We start from the raw sequence: 23212 nt of genomic DNA on the forward strand, positions 1-23212 counted from the left end.
TCAGGATGCATCACTGACAGACTTTTAAACTTACTTTGCTGTTGAAGTCTTAATTAATGACCAACATGAGCGTTAGGGACGGTTAACTTAATTTTCTCATCATTTAAATAGAGAACTCTGCTGCCCGTTTTCTAATGTCTGTCAATTAGAGCTGTAGTCAACCAAATGGCTGTAACGGGACAGAATACACTGTAAAAGCAGCAGCCACACATTTCTCTGTTCTGTATTTCTCTGTTTTGTGTCTTCAGGTTATGCTAGCCCATTGTGCTAACTTTGGAGCTAACCCCCTTCACTTTTCCAGCATTTTGGGAAACAACAGACGTGACTTTTTAGCATTTATTAACTAACACGCTGGAGTCTGTACTGTACATTTACTGCCAGACTGACAACTTACTACTGACCTTTTCCTCTGCCCCGCTCGCATCCACCGTCACTTCTCTACCGCTCTTTCCCACTCGCTACTCAAATATACTGCTTAAGGGAGCCACGCGACCAGTGGTTTCCCCGGCAACGACACAGACGTTGGCTCACGTACCGGAACAGCGCTGCACAGAGACTCTCAAACGCTATCGATTTCCGAATGAATGGATATTCAATCGGATATCAAATATTAAAAAATATTTTTTTGGCCTCGTTGTGTCATTATGGAGAAACACAGATTCAGTAAACGTTCAGCACGTTCAGTAAACGTTGAGTACAGTTAGACTCAGCGGTCTCCATTGGGTTGGGCGAGTTCAAAGTTGTGAAAACAACGGGGGTGTTTTGAATACACCCCCGTTGTACTGTTACTTGCTTTGAATACCAGTGAAGGGTAATACTACTTGGTCTAGAAGGTGTCGAAGCTAAATTTATGGTAGCTGTCCCTGCTGAATGACAGGAAATTTGCTTATGTCATGACTGTAATTTTCTGAATTTGTTTTTCAGTGACTCAGAATTCAATTTGTTTTTTTGTTTTTTGTTTTGTTGTTGTTTTTCACGTATCCAAATTGGGTCAGATAAGAGAAAATGCAGCCTTTTGCTCTCCAGACTATTAAGAAAATGTCAGATTACAGGTCACATGAGAGGACAAAAGGTAGAATTGAGACACATCCAGCTGTGACTGTGAGGTCAAAAGGTTAATATCTAAACGAATCCTCTGTCCCAGGTCGTAACCCGAGGCTCGGTCTGACGGGACGACCCTACAGGAGAATAGGAGTGCTGGGAACCTCCAAGTTCTACATCATCAGAAACAGCGTGTTCGCATTCACACCTCAGGTTGGTTAGAAAACAGAAACAAAGGAGGGGGAAAGCACTTGATCCTCTTAACATAGCATATTATGAATTTATTAAGGTCTTGAGTTATATTCTGTGACAACTAGTCATATTTTTGAATGATGTTTGATGTGATTTTTCTCTCAAAAATCGGTTGACAACGTGAAAACATCAAAAAAAATCTGTTGTTCATGTTCCCTCTGACTAGATAAAGCTGTTGTTTTAAGTTCACAAGTCATGAAAACGTGTCCATTTGTTCTTGATGAAATATAGTACAAAGACGTGTTTTCTCATCGTCATTCCTCCAATCTCACTCCCTAAAAACCCTCCAGTTCATTGACCACCAGCAGTTCTATCTGGCGTTGGACAACAAAATGATTGTGGAGATGCTGAGGACAGAAATCGCCTACCTGGCATCTAGGTGGAGGATGACAGGACGACCCACCGTCACTTTACCCATTTCACAGAATATGCTGAGTGAGTTCACACATGCATGTTCACTCTGATAGAGGGTTCCAGTTGAGTCTGCTGACACAAAAAGACAATTAAATACACTCTTGTGCTTGGTCTTAGCAGAGTATGTATTAGTCATTTTTATGTATGTGTGTGTGTTTCAGCTGCGGACCACTCAGAGGTGGACCCTGCAGTCTTGGCTACACTGAAGAAGTTACAGGATGGATACTATGGAGGAGCAAGGTGAGCTTAGCTTAGCGTAGCTACCCTTCAGGATGCCCTTTCTATGTTCACACACAAATTATACATAGAGGATTTGGAAGGCAGGTTCGACAGTTTCGACATGTAGGGAAATAAAAAATGTACAGAAAATATCATTGAACAGTTTTTTACTTCTGGTAACAGTGTGGAAAAGTTTTTTGGGTGGGTGTTTTTTGTTTTGTTGTCCGTTGCATGCGCATGTAGATGATGTGATAATTTCATGCTATTCCTCTTATAAACTGGTGGCAGAAGAAGACTGTTAGCTACCAGGTTCAAGATTTTTATTGTCGTAAACACAGAATAACAAAGCGGTCAACTACACAATGGAAAAAGATGAGACAACACCAGCATCTTTTAGTCATAATAATAATACTGTAAATATAAAGTAGAATAAAGAGAGCAATAGGTAGTAAAATAAAATATAAATGGCAATAAATGCACAGACAGTAAACATGGATTTACACAATGCAGATGATTCAAACTTTTAAGAAAAAATGACTTTGCAAATGTTTGTTTACAAGAAAACTCTACATTTTTATGAAATTAGAAAAAAAAGAAATAATAAAATATCACAGACTTGTTGTCATAGCAACTCAACTGAATGTTGTGGACTTAAAATGACTTTGTGACTTTGTGTTGTGTGACTGACATTTGCTGTATTTCATCTTTCTTCTTTTTCCACGGGATAAAATAATGCCAAGAAATCAACATTTAGACATTTTTTGAATTTGATTTTGTTGCAGTTAAAAGACTTTTCTGTTGCTATTGATTACAAGTTTGTTTGTCACAGTGAAAATAAACAACTAAACTGAAATCAGATGAATACAATCATTAGTATGCACAACATAAAACCACTTCAGAAAGTATAAAATGTAAAAACCTCACACTCAGGGTTTCTGCTCTCTTTTTTCCTCTATGTACATCTTCCTCCTCCTCCTCCTCTCCAGGATCCAGACGGGAAAGCTGTCGGAGTTCTTGACCACTTCCTGTTTGGCTCACCTCAGCTTCCTGGACGGTAAGGGTACTGGCAGCATGGTCCGGCACGACGCAGAGTATGATGATGGTGATGATGATGATGATGATGATGGGAGTGACGGCGATGGATACGTGCATGAGTTACGTTGTGACGATGGTAAGAAAAAGGCAGAGGGATGGATGAATGGATGAGGAATGGTGACACCAACTATGGAAAAAAACGGATTAAAGTAAGAATTTAAATGTTGAGGCTACGCTACCAATTAGCGCTTGTTTGTTTTCCACATCCGTAGTGGTTAATGTATTCCCAGAATACATATATAACCATAGACTGTAGTAGTAAATACAAGTATACACAGGAAAAGTAGTTATGTTTTACTTGTATATACTGTTAGTACCATATTTAACCGACTGATTGACTCAAAATTACACAGAAATCTTTTGTTTCATCTGTAGTATACTGTGTGTTAAAATATGTCTCAAAAGAAAAAAAACAGACGTGATTGAGCCAAAAAAAAAAAAGTCTGTGGATTTTGTTGAAAATCTTCATTTTAACATTTAACATTTCCCATTCTTACTATTAATTTAACAGGCCTCACTTTTGCTTGGTAGTCATATTTCTTCATTATCACTGAGAATGATCTATTTCACCTGGCACCCTTTTTAAAAAATCCATAAAATTAATAAATCATGTAATATTTCTCACCTGTCAGTGACGTCACCAGAAATATAATATAAAACTAATACTCCTGTCACATGATCACTGACCTTTCTTTCATTTCCATCCACTCTGTACTGCTCTTTAACGCTCTCGGTCTCCAGACGTTAACCTCTTCCATCCCCCCCCCCACCCTACTACCATAGACCCATTTTTGTCTTTTTATTTAAGGGGGGACGGGGGATCTTTAGGGGGGGATAGCAGGTCAACAGTAGAGGCCACATAGAAGTGGTTTACATCATCTGAAAGCTGGGAACCTGAAGATTAATTCTCTAGTCATAAACCTGTAATAAACATTGTGTTTTGGTTAGACGCCTTTTCAAATTTTTAAAGTTTAGAGTGTATAAGAGCTTAAAACATTATGATGGAAGTATATGATGACCATTCCTATGCTCAATTATGTATATCATAAGTTGTTAAGTTGATACCATTTGTTACACAGATTTAGTGCAAAATTTGACCATTTTTGACCACTTGAGAATTGATAAAAATGGTCAAAAATACCACATTAAGACACCAAGACCTGGAGGAACACCATAGAAAAATTCATGCCGCAGATTTCTGTAAGAAATGCATTTTTTTGGTGATTGGATGGCGAGCACTTCTTTTCTGGTATTTGCTCAGAAACCCCTATATTGTCAGTATACCTAGGAAAGCCAAACATCCTCCAAATGCCCTTGGTCTCTAGTTTGTGGTTGTAAAGTTTCATGAGGCTGTGATGTTCCTAGAGGTCACAATAGGTCATTTTATACAGTGAGGTCAAGTTTCAAACAATGGTCTTTCTCAATGAAATGGCTACTATGGGGACCAACATCATCACACATGAATACAGTTGGACTTCTTGAATCCACAAGAGTCTCAGCTTTCCAGTCAAACCCAATTTATCCAATTCCAAGACTGTTTAGGGTCTGCATGGTTTTCACCCAAAACTACATGGGATTAGCATAAAGTGGGCTTGTCTGTAAAGGGGAGACTCATTGGTACCCATAGAAACCAGTTTTCATTCAGATACGTTGAGGTGAGAGCTCAAGGGACCCCTTTGAAATGGCAGTCGTGACAAGCTATCATGACACGGTTGGTACCAGTTGAAGTCTTAAGACAGCATTTTTTTTTTCTTTAAGTAAAATTTCAATTACAGATAAATTGGTATAAAATATATAATTGTTAATGAACTTTCAGCTCCTTTGCTGTTAAAAATAAAACACAAAACATCAAATTCACATGACAGCTTTAGTTTAAGGGATCAAAAATGGGGTCATGGTTCGCAAAGGTTGAGAAACGCTGCTTTGCTTGAGCTGCATTTACAGATTTACAGGTTTGTAGTGAGTTGTATCTTTACCTGAATGGCATTGCAGTAGTTTGCTCGCTTTCAATGCATGTTTGGTTGAATTTAACTTATTTGCATGTTTTAAAATTGCTTGTGTGACATTTACTGAATGTGTGATGTTAACATCAGTGTCCACAGATCCTTAAAATAGATCCTTAAATCAATATTCTGCAAGAGTTTTGATTGTGATTGATCAAGCATTGACGTAACGTTCACAGCTTCACTGAAATTAAGCTTAAAGGGTCTGTTCACACAAAATAAAAATAAGAAGTGCATGTTTTTCCAAATGTAAAAGTGTTTATTTGAAAAATGTAAAGGCAACAATTCAACAAATCAAAACTTTGCCAAATAAATCTAAAACTATTTGCATGTCTCAATATTATTTAGTAAAAAATGTGCTTTTTTTGGGTTAAACAACCCTTTAAAAACTGCAAAAACTGTAATTACTTGTAGAAATTTTAACACTTTTCATGAAATTTACATTTTTGAATTCAATGCTAGCGTTTTCTGAATTTTTAAGGATATGTGTTCACAAAATAAAGGTGAGTACAACCTTGTGAAAAATTTTTAAACTCAACAAGCCTTTTTTTCTCCATCTGCTGTCGTCTTTCCTCTTTTTTTTCCCCATCGTTTGTGTCCACTGCCTGTCATTCTGCCCTCCTCTCCAGAGGCTGACGACCTGGCCCAGTACCTGGACCACCTGTTGGCCCAGTCTGCTCCCAAGAAGCCCAAACGGAAGTTGGGGGCGTTGGGGAAGTTCAAGGCTCTGGCCAACAAAACTAAGGAGATGGTGTCTCTGATGAAAACTGCTCACGACCTCGACATTCAGAGTGAGTGGATCCATCATCGAAACACGTCGATACAGAGGATGACTCTCTGAAGATACTCACTAACACCAGAGTGCTTTTTGTTTTTGTTTATTTTTTACGTCCAGATGTCCAAATGTACCTGCCGAACAAGTTGTTCCGCTCTACTCAGCCGTCGCTGCACCTCCCAGAAAACTCTGAACAGCATCAGGTAGGTTTTCTTTGTTTTCATTCATTCCCTACAGACTAGACACAACCCTACAGTCCTTCACTAGATTCTCTGTCCATCATCCTCATCATCCTTCTTCGTCCAGGCTCCAGAAGTGGCGGTCTCAGAGTGCGGCATCCCCAGAGACGCCAGCGGAAACGTCGACCACGAGGCTTTGGTCAATCTGCTGAAAGACACACACAGTCTCCAGGACCAGGCTGATATTCTCTACATCCTCTTCAAAGACAAGTGAGATCACGTCGTTTGGAAGAGCGGCGTTATAACTGTGGATGGCGTTGTAAAATGTAAAATACGTACAATATCGGCCAAGAAAACACCAGCTTTCTCAGGTTTAATTGAAAATATAATAAACCCACCGTTGCCATGACGCAGCCCAGCTACACACCTCCAACCACCACAAGAAGCATCAGTCTTTTAATGATAATAATAATTATGGAGCACTTTCAAAAGTCATGTTAGAAAATTGTTGGACAAGGGTGGCAGCAAACTAAGACAGACAAATTATTTGATTTTAAAAAGCAGCTAAAACGTTTTCAGCACAAGATAAAACAAGAGAAAATTTAAAAGAAATAAAAGACAAAAGAAAAAGAAAGTCTCTCAGATAAAAGTAGGTTTTAAAAGGACACTTAAAAGACTTTTACAGAAACATAAAGCCCCATTCTGGCAGCTAACAAGCTTTGATTATTTCCTGTGTGTTCCTGTGTGTATATTATATAAAGAGGGAATGTAAAATGGCATAAAAAAAGGATCTTATAGCACCTGAATGCATCAAAATGTTATTGCTACAAAACCGCCAGTGAGAACATGTTTGATCATTTTAAGGACTCACATCTGAATAAAGACGTCAATATCTCGGTGAAAGAATCAAATCCGCACAAAATTCGAATCTTTTTACCTGCCTACCGTGACCCTCACAAATCTACACTGTCTTCGTCTTCAGGGGTAAAGACTGGGACACACAACTTCACGGTAAAGGCTCCACGGTTCAATCTCTGCTGACTGACCTTTACGAGAAGGCGGGCGAACTCAAACACTGGGGACTCGTCAGGATGATGTCCGGCATTCTGAAGAAGAAGGTTGAGGAGCTGGACTCGGTACGACACACACACACACACACATGCACAGATAGAAACATAGCAAAAAGAGGCGTTCAAAAACCAAATTACTTAAAAACATGAATTGATTTGGGCAGTTGATCAGAGTTTGGTCGAGATCCAGTTAATGGTCGGATTTCTGCTGTTAGATAGTAAAAGGAAATTAAATCAATTTAAGATTTAAGGGAATAAGTTCAAAGTTTATCTTACAATGTTTTTCTCTTTTTTTTCCTTTAAAGATATGTTGGGGGGGGTTATTTCTTAACAGACCTGTGTGTTTATCAAATATATTTTCAGAGCTGCAACAACAAGTCGATTTATCGATTAGTTGCCATTAAATTATTAAATTTATCTCTTACTATTCTGATAATCGATTAATTGAGTCATTAAAAAAAAGCTTCTCAGATGTGAATATTTTCTCAAGTCTTCTATGACGGTAAATTGAATATTTTTGGATTGTGGACAAAACAAAACAAGACATTTTATCAACCAAACAACTGATCAATTTATCGCGAAAATAATCGTCAGATTAATCGATAATGGACATAATTGTCAGTAGAATACATTGATTAATTAATCTTCTTGGCTTTTTATACATGAAGCTAGTTAGTTGCAGCCCTACATATTTTACTGTACATATTTTATTGTAAACTGTCTATTTTATATGTAGATTACTTGACTTTTGCAGCACTTTTGACCATTATGCAGCAAATTCCTTATATATGAAAACCTACTTGGCAATAAACCTGTTTGTGTCTCTTGTCTGTGTTCTCATAAACAATTAACACCTAAATCTCTTCTCCCTCATCTTCATCTTATCCCAAACATTTACATTTCCTAGCGCTCATTTCTGATTGGCTATAATCTGTCCGTAGGCGTGCTCTGATTTGCTGGCGCACCAGAAGCACCTGACAGTGGGTCTTCCTCCCGAACCCAGAGAGAAAACCATCACAGCCCCCATACCTCCAGACCAGCTGGCGGCTCTCATCGACGAGGCCAGCGACAACAACATCAGCGTCGCCATCCTCACTCAGGTGAGTCACGTCCTCCGCCGCTGTCGTCTGTCAATTTGTCCTCCCGCGTCTTGTCTTCTTCTTCTCCTCCTTCATCTTCGTCTCCTCTCTTCATCAGGAGATCATGGTGTACCTGGCTATGAGCATCAGGACTCAACCCAAACTGTTCAGCGAGATGTTCAGGCTCCGCATCGGTCTCATCATCCAGGTCATGGCTACTGAACTGGCGCATTCGCTCAACTGCTCAGGTGAGGAAAAAATGAAACTCTTCTTCTGTGGTTTTACTATTTTTGATATTTTAAAGTTAGATACATTCAAGACTGAATGTGAGGAAAAACCTGTGGATTCCCAACTTTATTTATAAGATGTAACACACAGTTTAAATGTATCGTATGTTTAGGAGGTTGATGGCAAAGTTAAAGGGATAGTTCACCCAAAAATTAAACCTTTATGTCAGCTGAAACTCTGTTGAAGCTCAGACTATCAAACATACAGCACCTGGCCTTTTGTCAAACTATTCAAAATATCACATCTACAGTATATTTTTACATCTTTAAACTCATGCAGCATATTCAAAGTGTTTCAGGTGGTTGCACTTGCTTCTCTAAGATTTTCTTACATTAATTCATGACATGACTGAAAGAAGCAAAGAAATGAAGACAGGAAGTACAGAAATAAGAGATGTGGGTCAATAATGTATCAAAATTTTACCTCAAAACTTAACCTCAACTACAGTATAAATTGTCTTTTTTTATATTAATTTGTTTCCTTTTTAAATCTCTTTATGTTTTTAATGTTCCTATTTCTCTCATCTGTCTTTTTATGCTTTTTTTATATTTCGTGAAGCACATTGTATTACATTTTTTTCTATAAAATGTGCTTTATAAATATAGTTTTATTATAATTATTATTATTCAAATGACTAAAAAACATTCAAGAGTTTGGTGAGACAAAGCTGATATAGGATGTAGTCATGTATCATGTATGTATTTGTGTGTGTGTGTGTGTGTGTAGGAGACGAGGCTACAGAGAGTCTGATGAGTCTGAGTCCGTCCGAGCTGAAGAACCTTCTTCACCACATCCTCAGCGGGAAAGAGTTCGGAGTGCAGCGCAGCGGTCAGTTCATCAGTCAAATCCTCAAATGTCTCCCCGTTATTTACAAATAACAACCGATCCTGCGTCCTGTATCTCCGCCACAGATAATCAGATTTTGTCTTCCTCCGCAGTGCGAGAGAAGGAACTTGGCAGCGCTGCCATCTCCATCCATCACCTTGGTAACGTGGGCGCCACCAAGAGCGAGAGAGCCGGCATCAGCAAACTGAAGAGCGACATGAAGATGGTAGGAGTGTGTATGTGTGTGTGCGCGCTTGTGCTTATGTGTGTGTGTGCTTGCGTGTGTGTGTGTGTGTGCGAGCGAGCGTGTGTGCGTGTGTGCGCTTGTGTGTGTGTGCGCGCTTGTGTGTGTGTGTGTGTGTGTGTGTGTGTGTGTGTGTGTGTGTGTGTGTGTATGAGAGAGATTAAAACACATACATCTACAGTACTGATGATAATAATAATACAGTGTTCTATTTCTCACACGCTCCACTCTAGCAACATGGTATGTGTATAAACCTTTATATTTATTTTATTATAATATGTTTTAGCATTTAATTCATTGTTTTAAACTCTTAAGAGTTGTCCATTTCAGCTAAAGGAGATCCTAAAAAAAAGAAAATCATTTTCATTCAAAGCAAAGAAACTACAAGAAACAGACACTTAAAAGTTACTATAAAACTGGAGTGAAGAAGACAAACAAATTGTTTATCACCCAAACAACGAGATTGTCACTTAAAGGAGCAGTGTGCAAAATTTAGTGGCGTCTAGCGGAGCGTACTTGGCAGAAACATACTTAAATATTAATTTAAGTATGTTTTAATTGGTGTTTAATCACCTGAAAATAAGAAGCATCATGTTTTTGTTACCTTAGAATGAGTCTTTATATCTACACAGGGAGCAGGTCTTCTTCCACGGAGGCCGCCATGTTTCTACGGTAGCCCAGAATGGACAAACCAAACACTGGCTCTAGAGAGGGTCCCTCATGCTACACACTTGGAAGAGGAGAGATATAATCAGTTTATTGCAATCTGCAGCTTCACCACTAGATGCCACTAAATCTCACACACTGGTCCTTTAAAGTAAAAACTGTTGATGATGATGACGAGTTGGAGGAGGAAGGAAACTGACTCTTGTCGTTTTTGCAGCTGGAACACATGTTGTCTTTGACGGATCTGAGTAAGGTGATGATGATGATGATGATGATGATGATGATGATGATGATGATGATGTAATGATTGAATCAGATGAGGTGTTAATTCACCCGGCTGTGGAGGAAACGGAAAAGCATCAGAGGAGAATGTTTGGGGTGAAAATTAAGAAAATCTGCGAAGATGACGGGATTTGGATTAAGATTTTTTTTGCTCCTGAAAAATTATCAATTGTGGAAATTGATTAATTTTTGAGGTTGATTTAAAAAAAATCTTCAGTTTTAAATAAATCACTGCAGCAGTTTCTTGTTAACTGTGATTTATTTATAAATTGTCTTTTTGTGTTGCAGGCGGAGCGCAGGTTGTCACTGATGGATCCTTCTAAGGTGATGATCACATGAAGGAATATTAACGATCTATATTAATTATAGGTGTTAATTAACCTTCCATGTCGACATCACCGATCAGATCAATCAGAATTAGACACTTTCTTCTTAAAAACCTGGTTGTGATCAGTAACAGATTGAATGTGATTGGTTACGGGTCAGTAACGTCATGTGCTTTGCTTCTGTTTTGATCCAGGAACCCAGGCTGTCTGTAACAGATCCAGTTAATGAGGTGATGATGATGATGATGGTGATGGTGATGATGATGATGATGATGTTCATCTTATCTGGTTATCTGGGAAAAAAAGGAGCTGTGATTTGTAAATTATTTGCTTAATTTTTAGTGGAAGAAAAGTTAAAAGTTGAGAAAGATGATTGGTTTCTCATGTGTTTTGCTGTATTGTTGTTATTGTTATTGTTTACATTATTCTTGTTTACATTAAGAGAATCTGTTGGGTCTGAGATGTACTTCCTTTGTGACACGACTTCTATGTTTGTTACCGATTAGCAGGTTTTAGTGTTTGATGTCTTCTATTGATCCTGTTTCCTTTGTTGCAGATGGATCGCAGGGTCTCTCTGCCAGCCATAGTTCAGGTGATGATGATGATGATGATGATGATATTCATAATTAATAAATGAGTAAGAAGTGAAGGAGCTGAGATTTAATTATGTTTAAAAAAGAAATTAAAGGAGATTAATTGAGTTGAACCAGAGTAATAAAACTGTTTATATTCTGATGCTGATGGTTTACAGGTTGTCTTTGACAGAGCTGATCAGAGTGGTGATGATGATGATGATGGTGTCGGTGTTATTGATTAGTTTTTATCCATTTAACTGATTGAGGTGATTGTTTCAGAGGCATTGATTGATTATTATATTTACTGGACGTACTAAAGTCTTTAGGAAGCTCCAATAAATAATGATAATAGTGATGAATGATGCTGCTGTTCTTGGATTTGGGTATAAACGTGTATTTCGGGAAGTTTAAGAGTGGAAGTTTGGAAGCTTGAGAAGTCTGTGACCTCCCCTCTCGAGATGACAATAATACCAACGTTTAAATTCAGCTCTATTGATGAATTCGTCAGATAATTCAGCAATTTGTCAGATCAGTCCAACCAGGCTGCACAAGGAATTATAATAATAAAACAACAAGTGATTAATGCGTCACATAGTTTTTCAATAACAGAGCACTAACGGCAACTGTTAACTTGCTGTTACATGATGAGAAGTGTGTGCAGAGTTCATCTAATGCTAAAAACATGCTGTATACTGAAAAGCTGCACAACAGCTAATTAATCCACGCGTTTTAATCATGACGTGTAGAGGCTTTATAGTTTTTCAGAATTGCCAGGATCAGCTTGCTTTTTGTTTTTGCTGTCGTTACCGTTTGGATCCGACATTTCGCTCTCTTTTATCATCTTCTGCCAGACTTTGTGGTTTTTTTTTTATACATCTGTTTCTGTTTCTGTTTTCTCTCCTCTCCTTTCTGTTGCCTCTCTGACTCTCAGGCATCTCTGTGCGCCGAAAGCCCTGAATCTGTGGTAAAAAAAAAATCGTCCGTTGTGTATGAGCTTCTATTTTTAGCGTATAACACTTAGTCGCGGGTTTATAAATAAACTGCTTTTAAAATGAGGAGCCACTTGGTCAGATTTAGAAGGAAATTGCTCGAAGCAGGAAGACTTTGCTGTTCCTCCAGAAAAAAAAACCCGTCTGATTTTTTGTTGTTGTTGTTGTTGTTGTTGTTGTTGTTTTGTGGTCCGGACTCTTCAGGGGTACAGAATTCCGTCAATTGAAGCTCTGGATGTTCCGGAGAGTACTCACCATGCCAAGGATACCAGACACGGACAATGGCTGCGCAGGAGACGTCTGGACGGAGCGTTGAACCGAGTCCCCGTCGGTTTCTACCAGAAAGTCTGGAAGATCCTGCAGAAGGTCAGTCCCAACATAGAAAGACACACACATTTATCTTACACAGCATCTGCAAATACCAGGAATCAAATAAAAGTGGCACTAAATTTGCATTAAAAATGGTTTCTGAATTACAGTTTTAAATAATACACATTTATGACTTAAACTAATGACTATAATAAAATAATAATAATTCTGTGTTCCAGTGTCACGGCCTGTCCATAGAGGGCTTTGTCCTTCCTGCTTCAACCACCAGAGAGGTAAGAGATCCACTTGATTAACGCTCACTTACAGACTTCACACAAACATCGGAATAAGGTTTTTTCGAGACTAAATTTTTATGGCTCTTCTGCTGTTTTTTTGCTTCCTCCTCAGGTTTTAGTGTGTGTGTGTGTATTTTTCTTACCCTGAACCTTTAAACCAGCACTAGGTTTGGGGTTTAATGGCATTTTTCTGAATGAGAAGGCAATTTTAAATTACAGTTTTAGAGTGATTTAATATTAACAAGCAAAAAATCTCATTTTGTCATTCAAAGAATTAAAACTGAAGTTTTGCCGGATACACAACATATTTTGCTTATCAGATAAATGACTGAAGAATATGAGTATCTTTAACTAATGTCGTTATAAGTTTATTTATTTAATTTTCTACAGTTTTAGCTTTATATTTTATGTTATAACTGTTTTACTGTGTTGTCATTCATTATCTAGTTACACACCTGCATGCAGTTGCCTGATACATTAATAAACACTTATATCTGCTTACAGCTACCATATAATGTTATAAACTATTTATTAACTGTTTATATACTTCTTATGAAAGCTAAATAGGGGGATTTAAGTGAAGTTTTTACAACCTTATCAGACACCTGCCAATTAGAAATGAGTATATTTTGTTGTTATGGTATAAGACCATAAAATCCATTAAAGGTATCCCAGATTGAATAGTTACCAGTGAAAACACACCAGTGAACCACGTCTGACTGACTACATCCGTCTGTGTTCTCTGGACTCTTTCTCCAGATGACCCCCGGCGAGATCAAGTTCTCCGTCCACGTGGAGACGGTTTTGAACCGCGTCCCCCAGCCTGAGTACAGACAGCTGCTGGTGGAGGCCATCCTCGTCCTCACCATGCTGGCCGACGTAGAGATCGAGAGCATCGGCTCCGTCATCCACGTGGAGAAGATCGTCCACCTCGCCAACGACATGTTCTTCAAGGATCAGGTCGGCAGCGGACGTCGATGATGATGTTTGTTTGTCAGTTGGTTGCGGATTTAAAACTCACTCCTTTCTCCTCTTTACATTCCCCCCCCTGCAGAAGGACCTAGGAGCAGAGCAGCACATCCTGGAGAAGGACCCGTCCACCGGAGTGTGCAGGCTGCTGTACGACAGCGCCCCCAGCGGCCGCTTTGGCAGCATGACCTACCTCACCAAAGCTGTGGCGGCGTACGTGCAGGACTTCCTGCCCAGCGAGTCGTGCGCTGTGCAGTGAGAAGACGCCACAGAGCAGAGTAGGGGGTGAAACCACCTTATACAACATTTTTCACGTAAAAATAACTACTTAAATAGGATCTGTTGCATATCGTCACTGTGTTTTAGAAACTGTTGGTCACTTAAATGAGACACGTGTTACAGAATATTTCATTTATAAGTTATGTGTGGAAAAATCGTAAAAAGTCGTCTGATCAAACATCAACTCTAACAGCACACTCATATCAATTTTTGACACAAATAAATCTAAATAACTTAAGTTTCTTTTAAGATATCGCTCTGAGTTTGTGTTTTAATTGAGCATTAACACAGGTTCACTGTCTGTCTCCATGGCAACATCCTCCTCGAACTACCACACAAACTGTAGCAGCAATTACCTCAGCGTCAGTATGAAGCTGGTGTTATTTGGTGTGTTTCTTACTGTAAATAAACCCCATGATAAGACAAAAACCGACAATGTGTTTGTACTGAACATGTAAATCTTTAAAAACAGGTCACAAATACATAGTTTAAGATTTAAAAAAAAGGCTCAGTAGTTTCCTTAAACAGCTGGACACTTTAGTTTTTAGCAAATGTTGCTCAAACAGCAGTAAACAAAGTGCATTTGTTGGGGACTATTTTCAGCTGCGGATTAATACACATTTGATGCTCTAGTGAGCGTTTCTGGCATCAGGAAGCAGAAGGAACAAGGAACATATCACCCAGTACAACTGTGTCACTCATTATAACAGTTTTTGGACAATAATGGAGCTGGAATATGATATATCGGGCTTTTATTACACAGAAAACACTTAACGTTGTTTTTGTCTTTCATGGGATTTGTTAATAATAAGAAAAACACTGAATATCACCAAACTTATACTTTTAAAGTGACAAAAACTGAGTTTTCAGTTTTGTTCTCCCCTCATATGACTGATGTAACAACTTTTTAAATGTGAAAAGAGTTTCAGTTTTTAAAATTTTGAAGAATGTATTGATTTAATTAGTGGGAATTAATGTTATTTAATCCTGGGAGTCACATAAAATACTTCACAGCTAAATAACCACTGACTGATATAACTTCATCTGTTACTTTAAAGATTTAAGAAATCAAAATAGTTCTGATCCTAATTAACAACCACAGATATGCTAAGATTGTAGCTCGTGTCACTATACCTCCGATCCTAAGTGCTGTATGATGTATAAAATAATAATAACATAATCTATTTATTTTATAGTTATCACTTAAAGATGACACTTTAAAAAAAAAAAAAAAAAAGCTAAGCCTGTTTAGGAGATTTCATGAATGCCTTAACATTGTTGCACTTGTAAAACTATCAATTTATGTGTGTGTGAGTGAAATTACAGGAATGCGGTTTTGTTTTTAACTATGCAAAAAAAAAAATAGCAGTCTGAAAATTTGTGTAGTAATAAAAAAAAAAAATTAAAAAAACAAACATTTTTTAACACATAAAGAATGTGTTAATTTGTTGGAGAGTTTTCAGCATGTAGTGCACTTAAATAAATTACATAGTTATGTGTGAATGTGTTACAATGATTTGTGAGTCGGCTTGATAAGTGCAATTTCAGAAGGGAAATGCCTTAATTTACTGGTTACATGCAATAAACTGTCATTTAGTTTGTTGTTTATTTCAGTATAATTACAGTAAAACTCAACCATTTACTTACAATCAGTTGTTTTACATTATTTTGGACGCATTTAGCTTTTTTCCCCCTGTACAAGTGTGTTAATGTTTACCTGTTTAGTATACTGTAAGAACAAAAAGATTGTACTGTTGAGGGAATAAGGTATTTTGAGGATGTACAATATTATCTGTCTGTTTTAGGTTGTGGAATTGGTGTGAATAATGCATCTTAATTAGATTTACAATAATCTAACTGATAGATTGGTTATTTTGTGATATCTGAAGACGTGAGCGCCACACTCCCAACTACAAGCAATCATGGCAGAATGAGACTGAGTCACCACTTGACATGATATTCAAGCTGGAAAAGAAAGAAAGCAGTGATTTCTATGTTAGATCAGAACAGTATGATCTGAGCAAACTGGTTGTTGACTGTTTTGTTTTTTTTTTGTTGCTTTTGAAACTAATTGTGTAATAAAACTGAAAAAATCTTGTTGTTTTTGAGCATTTTGTTTTCTAGGTTGAAGTTCTTTTACAATATGTGCTTTCGTAATTTATCAAACCGATGTTAGTGGTTTAATCTGGGTCTACTCGATGGTTGTTTTTAACAAAATATGAACTTTAGATCCATTTACGGGCTTTTTTCCGGAGTGTTCAGTCATAGGGCTGCTACTAACAATTATTTTCATTATTAATTAATCTGCCAATCATTTTATTGAAAATGATTAATGGTTTTGTCTATAAAATGTCATAAAATAGAGAAAAAAGATCAAAGAGATGTCTTCAAATGTCCAATCAACTATCCAGAATCCAAAGATATTCAGTTTACTGTCATGTATTGTACAGAAAAGCTTCAAAATCTCACATTTAAGAAGCTGTAACCACTGAATATTTGGCATTTTTTCTTTAAAAATGACTTAAAATGATTGATTATCAAAATCGTTGCTGATTCATTTTCTGTCTATCGACTAATCGTCGCAGCTCTATTCAGTCACATCAAACAGTCTTGCTCAGTCGTCATGGACCTCTTGTGATTTCATCCATAGCACTCTTAGGACTCCTTTGTTGACAGAGAGAGGACTGAAGACCATGTGATTTGGTTGAAAGCTCTAGAAACAGCTTGTAAGTGGACCTTGAGTTGGGACTGCTTTGTCAAAGTATGATCTACAAGGTCAAGAATGAAGATAATTTGCTCTTTTCACTTTGGAAAGTCAATTAAAAAGTTGACAAAATCACCTTAACAACACATTTTGTTTCAACTGTAGAGAGTAAGTGGTTTGAATGTTTGTTAACTTCTCGTCACAACTCAAAATACTATTTAAAGGTCTTAATCTCAATCGATATTGGAGCTTTTGCTTGGCTATTAGTCTTTAAATAAAAAGTTCAGACTAACAGTTTGCCGATGAGATAAAACGTCCAGCAGATGGTGCTGTGTGTTTAAAGATTTGTTCCAGGGTCATTAGTGCTGTGTATAGACACATGGATGGGTGTGAAAACAATAAATACAATTGATCAATTAGTGATAGGCCTAGGAATAAGACACATTTGTCTGACCTCTGCTTTGTGTTGCAGTCATTAAAAGGTTGTGAAAGGATCACTGAAGCAATAGAAATCAAATAAAGTTAGAAAAGGGAGCTGTTAGACTGTAAAATGAAACAGAATACACAGGGTCCATGGGTGCCAGTGGAAAAGTACTTAATGTCACTGAAAATCAATCCAAGACCACTTTTTTTTCTTTTCCCCCTTCTCGTTATTGATCTAAGTGCATAACTTTCTTCTTTTTCTGTCAGTGCTGCTCGACAGTATGGACATTGCATGTTGCCTGTGCTGTAAGGTGAGAATTAAAGGATAAAAATAACATTTATGACTGATAATTGATTGAGGGGTGGGTAAAGGGTTGGTTAGGACTTGCTTGTTTGTTAATTTATTGTCAGAATTCTGTATTTTCTGTCTTTCTGTTTGTATTTTTGTGAGTCAGATTTTAAAAAAGAAAGAAAAACAAGGTTATGGTTGGTCAGCTGTAAAAAAAAAAAGTTTGCAAAGATTAGTGTCACAGGTTTTCTTTTCCTCAATAAATACAGTACAACCTGATTTCTATAACACTCTAATAAATATAAATTTGTCCAAAATTTTCCATCTGTTCATTGGGCCTACAACCTGACCCAGAGTAAGAGACAAAAAGAAAAGTCATATACACCAATAAAGGTTTAATTAAGCAATATTTAACGACTGGCCGTACTGGATTATATCACATTATACCAGATTTTAAGTACCGGTTTTATAAAATGAGATCTTTAACAAAAATCTATTTTTAAGTATATAGTTTAACATTCAGATAAATATACTCATTTTTCTTTTCACAGAGAGCTAATGTAAATAGTTGAGAGGATTGATATCATTTCTACAGTTGTCTTGTCGCGGCTGTTAGGTTGCCAGGCAACCAGCAACGACTCCAGGAAGTAACTGCGCACGACTAAGAAAGTGTCGGTTAAAACAACAACTGGCCATTTTTACTCCTCTGTTTTTTTGGTACAGGTTAAACAAACAAAGGATAACGTGTTAATTAGTGAGCTTTAGAGGTGCTGCTTGGTGGACTTTGTTACGTTTGTTTGGACAGAGCCAGGCTAGCTGTTATCAACAGTTTCCAGTCTTTGTGCTAGCGGTTAAAGCTAATCCGGCGGTTGGCGGGAGCCATAGCGACATTGTTTAGTCCTACAGACATGAGATCGGTAAAAGGTATTGACTTCTTATACAACTCTCGGTAAGAAAGCAAATAAGCACATTTCTCGCAATGTCCAACTGCTCCGGTTTTGTTTTTAAATCTAACTTTTCAGTCGTTTTCATTTCAGATGGAGGCTTGGAAGGAAGAGAAGAGACTGAGGTGAGCTATCTTTAACCAAGATTTATAAAATGTAAATCCACTCCTGTATGATTTTTAAAAAAATCTTTTCAGAAATAGTTCACAGCAAGCATACTGTACAGAAGGAGGAATATGAAAACAAGCAAAAAAAAAACCCAACAGTATATTAATGTCTCAAAAAAAAGCAAATTAAAGTGAGCAACTTATGTCAAAACATTTTTAAATATCCCACATAATCACAGTTTCCTTCAGCCTGTCAAAAAAAAGTCCAGAGGAAAAGTAAAAATTTCCACAAAACTAGAAAATGTCACCCTCACTGTTCTTTTTGTTTAAAATCAGTGAAATGTCAACAAAACAGAATGACAGACTGAAAATAACCAGCTGGTTAAATGTGCATTCTAGCACAAAGAGCCGCTGGACACTGTGGCTGTGTTTTGAACTGACATAGCATCTTGAAGCAGAAAAGAGCCTGTGGCTGACTGAAACTCGTTCCTCCTCTTTATTCTCTGGAGAAAACTGTCAAGTTGAAGCATGGTTTGGCTGTGGAGAGCATGTCCTTTTCAACTTGAACCAAACCAAAGTTGAAAATAGATGAAGAATGTTACTTAAAGCCTAGAATAGTAATAAAAATGGTTATTAAAGCTCTTAAGTTGCCATTTTAAACATATATATTGTTTCTATTGAATCACTTAGAGGTGCTTTTACTTCTAAACTAAAAAATACATACATACAACATATAAAAACAAATATAGCACAGAATTTGAGTAATATGATAAAAACATGCACTAATTTAATACATTTCTTGTGAATTTTGTGACAATTTCCTGAGAAATAATGTAGTAGCATCAATGTTTCTGCAAGTACAACTAACAAAAAGTGAAACAGAAAAAGTGAATCTCTCATGTAAAACTTTGAAGTGTGGTGCTTAGAGTTCAAAGTTTAGTAATGTTAAACAGACAAAAATAGACACAGGCCATGCGTTAGCCCTGAAAATATTGACCTGTGACACCGAACATGTACACGTGCACACCGACACACTCATACCTTTCTGCTGCTACTCTACAGTGCTCGTTCTCTATTAAAACAACCCGGACATTGTTTCACCTGTTTAATCAAGGAAGTCAAACTGAAATTTAAAAAAAAGTTTTTGGAGCAAGAAAGCATTCAAATGTGAAACATATGACTTTTTTTGCAGCCGTCAGCAGAACATAACAGTGTTAGTCACTCGTAAATCTACCAATCAAGAATCATGTGAAATATCAGTAAGAGGAAAATCAGAGCAGCTGTTTTCTCATACAATTGCACCCTTGCACAATAAATTCAAAAATTGATCGAACCAAGTTGAACCAGATGGAACCAAATTATTTTGAGTCTGACTGGAAAGCTTGATGATAATGTAAGAGGAGGAAAACATGAGAGACATGGTGTTGATATAAAACAGCTCATTTGTCGTATGTGTAGTAGTGCTGTCTGTGTGTTTTAATAGCCCGACAGTCACTGAGGTTACGCCTGTGGAGGGAAGGGCACTGACCAGCTGTATGTTGGCTCCGTGTACCATTAAGCAGCCATACTGAGAGCAATAAATACAATCACTTAAAGGGGACATACCATGCACATTTCCTGGTCTATATTTTTGTTGTGGGGCTCTACTGGAATATCTTTGCATGATTTACAGTTCAAAAAACTCCATATTTATCTTATACTGGCTCTTTATGCAGCCCCTCAGTTCAGCCTCTGTCTGAAACAGGCCGTTTTAGCTCCTGTCTCGTTAAGACCCCCCTCCCGAATAGCCCGCTCTGCTCTGATTGGCCAGCTTCCAGAAGCTGCATCACGGCTGACCTCCAGGCGCTCGGGAGGCTACGTCAACAAACTATGAAACGATCCATAGCAGCAGGATTTCACCTCTCTTTCTTGTTCTTTATTTGAAATGGAAACTTTGCAAATGCATCCGTACATGTTCAAGCCGAAATCTGGTCTGATATACGAGAGTTGACAAGGCAAACACATGGAAAAACCTTAGCAACGAAGGTTACAGGCATGTGCAACGTCATCTCGTCGGCAAGGTAGAAAAAAACGTCCCAAATGAAGCGTTCAGAGCAGGTTGAAGCCCTGGGTTTTGACTTGCAGGAGCATTTCTACATACTTTAACCTCAAGCCTTTGACCATGTTCAACATAAATATCTGAGATCATAACAGTTTATAAATAACAGAAAATCACAAAAACATTAATCAGTGACACTTCCTTTTAATCTCCTCACATAAGCAATATATAAGTTGATAAATGCTTTATAGAATACTATATTGTAGTATCTTTAGTATTTCTGTCAATGGTTTATTTATTCATAAACCACTGTCACACTATAAAATACTGTATTATACAAGAAACACACATAAAAAATGTTTTAAAATACACATTATACACAAAAAAATTAGTCTTGTTTCTGATTAGCTGGCTGTCGTTTAAAATCAGAACACTTCAAACAGTGTGAACAACTTCTCAAAATCTTTCCAGCAATTAATCTGATGAGGAACAGGTGTCGCTACTGGCAAGCTGGGAACGCATCTGTGTCTGTTTCCAACCCCCTAAGCTGTGTTCATGTCATATCGGAGTTGTTTTGACTTTGAGTTTCTTACTTGTCATAACAACGGCTGAGTAACTCAGATTTTTCTGAAAGCTCTGATACAGTATGTCTGACTTGTCACCTTAAATAATACGGAAGTTCCTGAAAACCAAACAAATATGGACGCCTCACATCAACCACAAGTTTTTCAATGTAAGTAAACCCACATTTAATGGATATGGTGTTATATTATCAATGCATAGTAGCCTATATTCTCTGTAATCATTCAACTGTCTTGATGACGTGAAGTTGTTAACATGGGAATCTTGGGAATCTCTGGTGTGACCCCCTTTTGCAGCAATAACTTCAACCAAACGTTTCCGGTAACTGTTCAGCCCTGCACATTGGCTTTTAGCCCGTTCCTCCTTACAGAACAGTCTCAACTCAGAGAGGTTTCTTGGGCTTCCTTGCATGAACTGCCTGCTTCAGGTCCTTCCACAGCATTTCTATTGGATTAAGGTCAGGACTTTAACTCGGCCGTTCCAAAACATTAACTTTCTTCTGCTTTAACCATTCTTTGGTAGAACGATTTGTATGTTTAAGGTTGTTGTCTTGCTGCATGACCCACTTTCTGTTGAGCTTCAGTTCACGGATGGATACCTTGACATTTTCCTGTAGAATTTGCGGGTACAACTCAGAATTCATAGCTCCAACAGTGATTGCAAGCCGTCCTGGTCCAGAGGCAGCAAAGCAGCCCAATCCATGATACTACCACCATCATGTTTCACAGATGGGATAAGGTCCTTATGCTGGAATGCAGTGTTTCCTCATCGCCAAACAGAGCGCTTCTCATTCAAGCCAAAAAGTTTGAGTTTGGTCTCATTCATCAACAGAATATTTTTCCAATCACCCTCTGGCTTATCTGTGTGGTCTTGAGCAAACTGGAAACGGCAGCAATGTTCTTTTTGGAGAGAAGTGGCTTTATCCTTGCAACTCTGCCATGAACACTATTGATGTTCAATGTTCTCTTGATGGCGGACTCATGAACATTGACTGTAGCCACTGTAGCCTTTAGTTTCCTAGATGTTACCCTGGTGTCCCTTGTGGCCTAGTGACTATTACATACCTTGCTCTTGGTGTGATCTCTGTTGTCCAACCACTCCTGGGGAGGGTAACAATGGTGTTGGACGTCTTCAATTTGTACACAATCTGCCTGACAGTCGACTGGTGGAGTCTTTAGAAAGACTCTTTAGAAATGGTTTCTAGCCTTTCTAGCCTGGTGAGTATCAACAACTCTTCTAAGGTCCTCAGAAATCTCCTTTGTTAGAGCCATAAGACACATCCACAAACCTGTGTTGTGAAGCTCAGACTTTGAAAGTGAAGATCTAGATTTCTCGCCTTTAAATGAGACAGGTTCTCCCAGACTCACACTTGATTGTCATCCCATTGATTGAAACGTCTGACTCTAATTTCCACTTCAAATGAACTGATAATCCAAAAGGTTCACATACTTTAGCCACACACAAATATGTAACATTGGATCATTGTCCTCAATAAATAAATGAACAAGTATAATGCTTTTGTCTCATTTGTTTAACTGATGTCTCTTTATCTACTTTTAGGACTTACATGGAAATCTGATCACGTTTTAGGTCATATTTATGCAGAAATAGAGCAAATTCTAAAGGGTTCATAAACTTTAAGCAGCACTGTAATTCGGAAACTCCTAACCCCATGAGGAACCATGAAACACGGACAAAGTTCAAACCAGTAAACCATCACCTCGAAAGGGTTTGATAAATGTCCACGCCTCAGATCTCTGTATTTACAGACTCCATGAAACAGCATATTTCTTTCTTAACGCAATGTAATTTCATGTTGATCATTTAAAAATGCAAACTATTGACAGATAATTACTGTGAAGGAGAGGCAGTTTGTTTTTGCTATCAAAAAGAACTTGAAGTTATTTAATATACCTTAAGCATATCATAGCAGGAAAAACACAGGAAGAA

At 37.7% G+C, this 23212-nt stretch overlaps 2 protein-coding genes across 7 annotated transcripts in view; both read left to right on the top strand.

Annotated features, from left to right (window-relative positions):
- Positions 1-16272, top strand: part of phka1a (phosphorylase kinase, alpha 1a (muscle)) — a 33948-nt gene extending 17676 nt beyond the window's left edge. Inside the window, exons 15-33 of one of the 6 annotated variants that reach the window (XM_044340607.1) lie at positions 1145-1254; positions 1584-1728; positions 1869-1947; positions 2913-3097; positions 5654-5815; positions 5920-6002; positions 6106-6248; positions 6961-7114; positions 7990-8148; positions 8246-8375; positions 9142-9243; positions 9354-9466; positions 10721-10756; positions 10953-10988; positions 11315-11350; positions 12527-12688; positions 12871-12924; positions 13687-13887; positions 13982-16272. In XM_044340607.1, the coding sequence (XP_044196542.1) occupies positions 1145-1254; positions 1584-1728; positions 1869-1947; positions 2913-3097; positions 5654-5815; positions 5920-6002; positions 6106-6248; positions 6961-7114; positions 7990-8148; positions 8246-8375; positions 9142-9243; positions 9354-9466; positions 10721-10756; positions 10953-10988; positions 11315-11350; positions 12527-12688; positions 12871-12924; positions 13687-13887; positions 13982-14155 (2264 nt within the window). In that variant the 3' untranslated portion in view covers positions 14156-16272. Of the gene's footprint in view, positions 1-1144; positions 1255-1583; positions 1729-1868; positions 1948-2912; positions 3098-5653; positions 5816-5919; positions 6003-6105; positions 6249-6960; positions 7115-7989; positions 8149-8245; positions 8376-9141; positions 9244-9353; positions 9483-10720; positions 10763-10952; positions 10989-11314; positions 11351-12264; positions 12298-12526; positions 12689-12870; positions 12925-13686; positions 13888-13981 lie in introns of all 6 variants that reach the window. The other 5 variants (XM_044340613.1, XM_044340608.1, XM_044340609.1 and 2 more) reach the window with 5 other exon arrangements.
- Positions 16273-18219: 1947 nt separating this feature from the next.
- Positions 18220-23212, top strand: part of shroom4 (shroom family member 4) — a 115391-nt gene continuing 110398 nt past the window's right edge. Inside the window, exons 1-2 of the mRNA XM_044342399.1 lie at positions 18220-18540; positions 18629-18660. The gene's annotated coding sequence lies outside the window, so the exon portion shown is untranslated. The remainder of the gene's footprint in view (positions 18541-18628; positions 18661-23212) is intronic.

This window comes from Thunnus albacares, chromosome 22 (assembly GCF_914725855.1).
Source record: "Thunnus albacares chromosome 22, fThuAlb1.1, whole genome shotgun sequence".
Lineage (NCBI taxonomy): Eukaryota > Metazoa > Chordata > Actinopteri > Scombriformes > Scombridae > Thunnus > Thunnus albacares.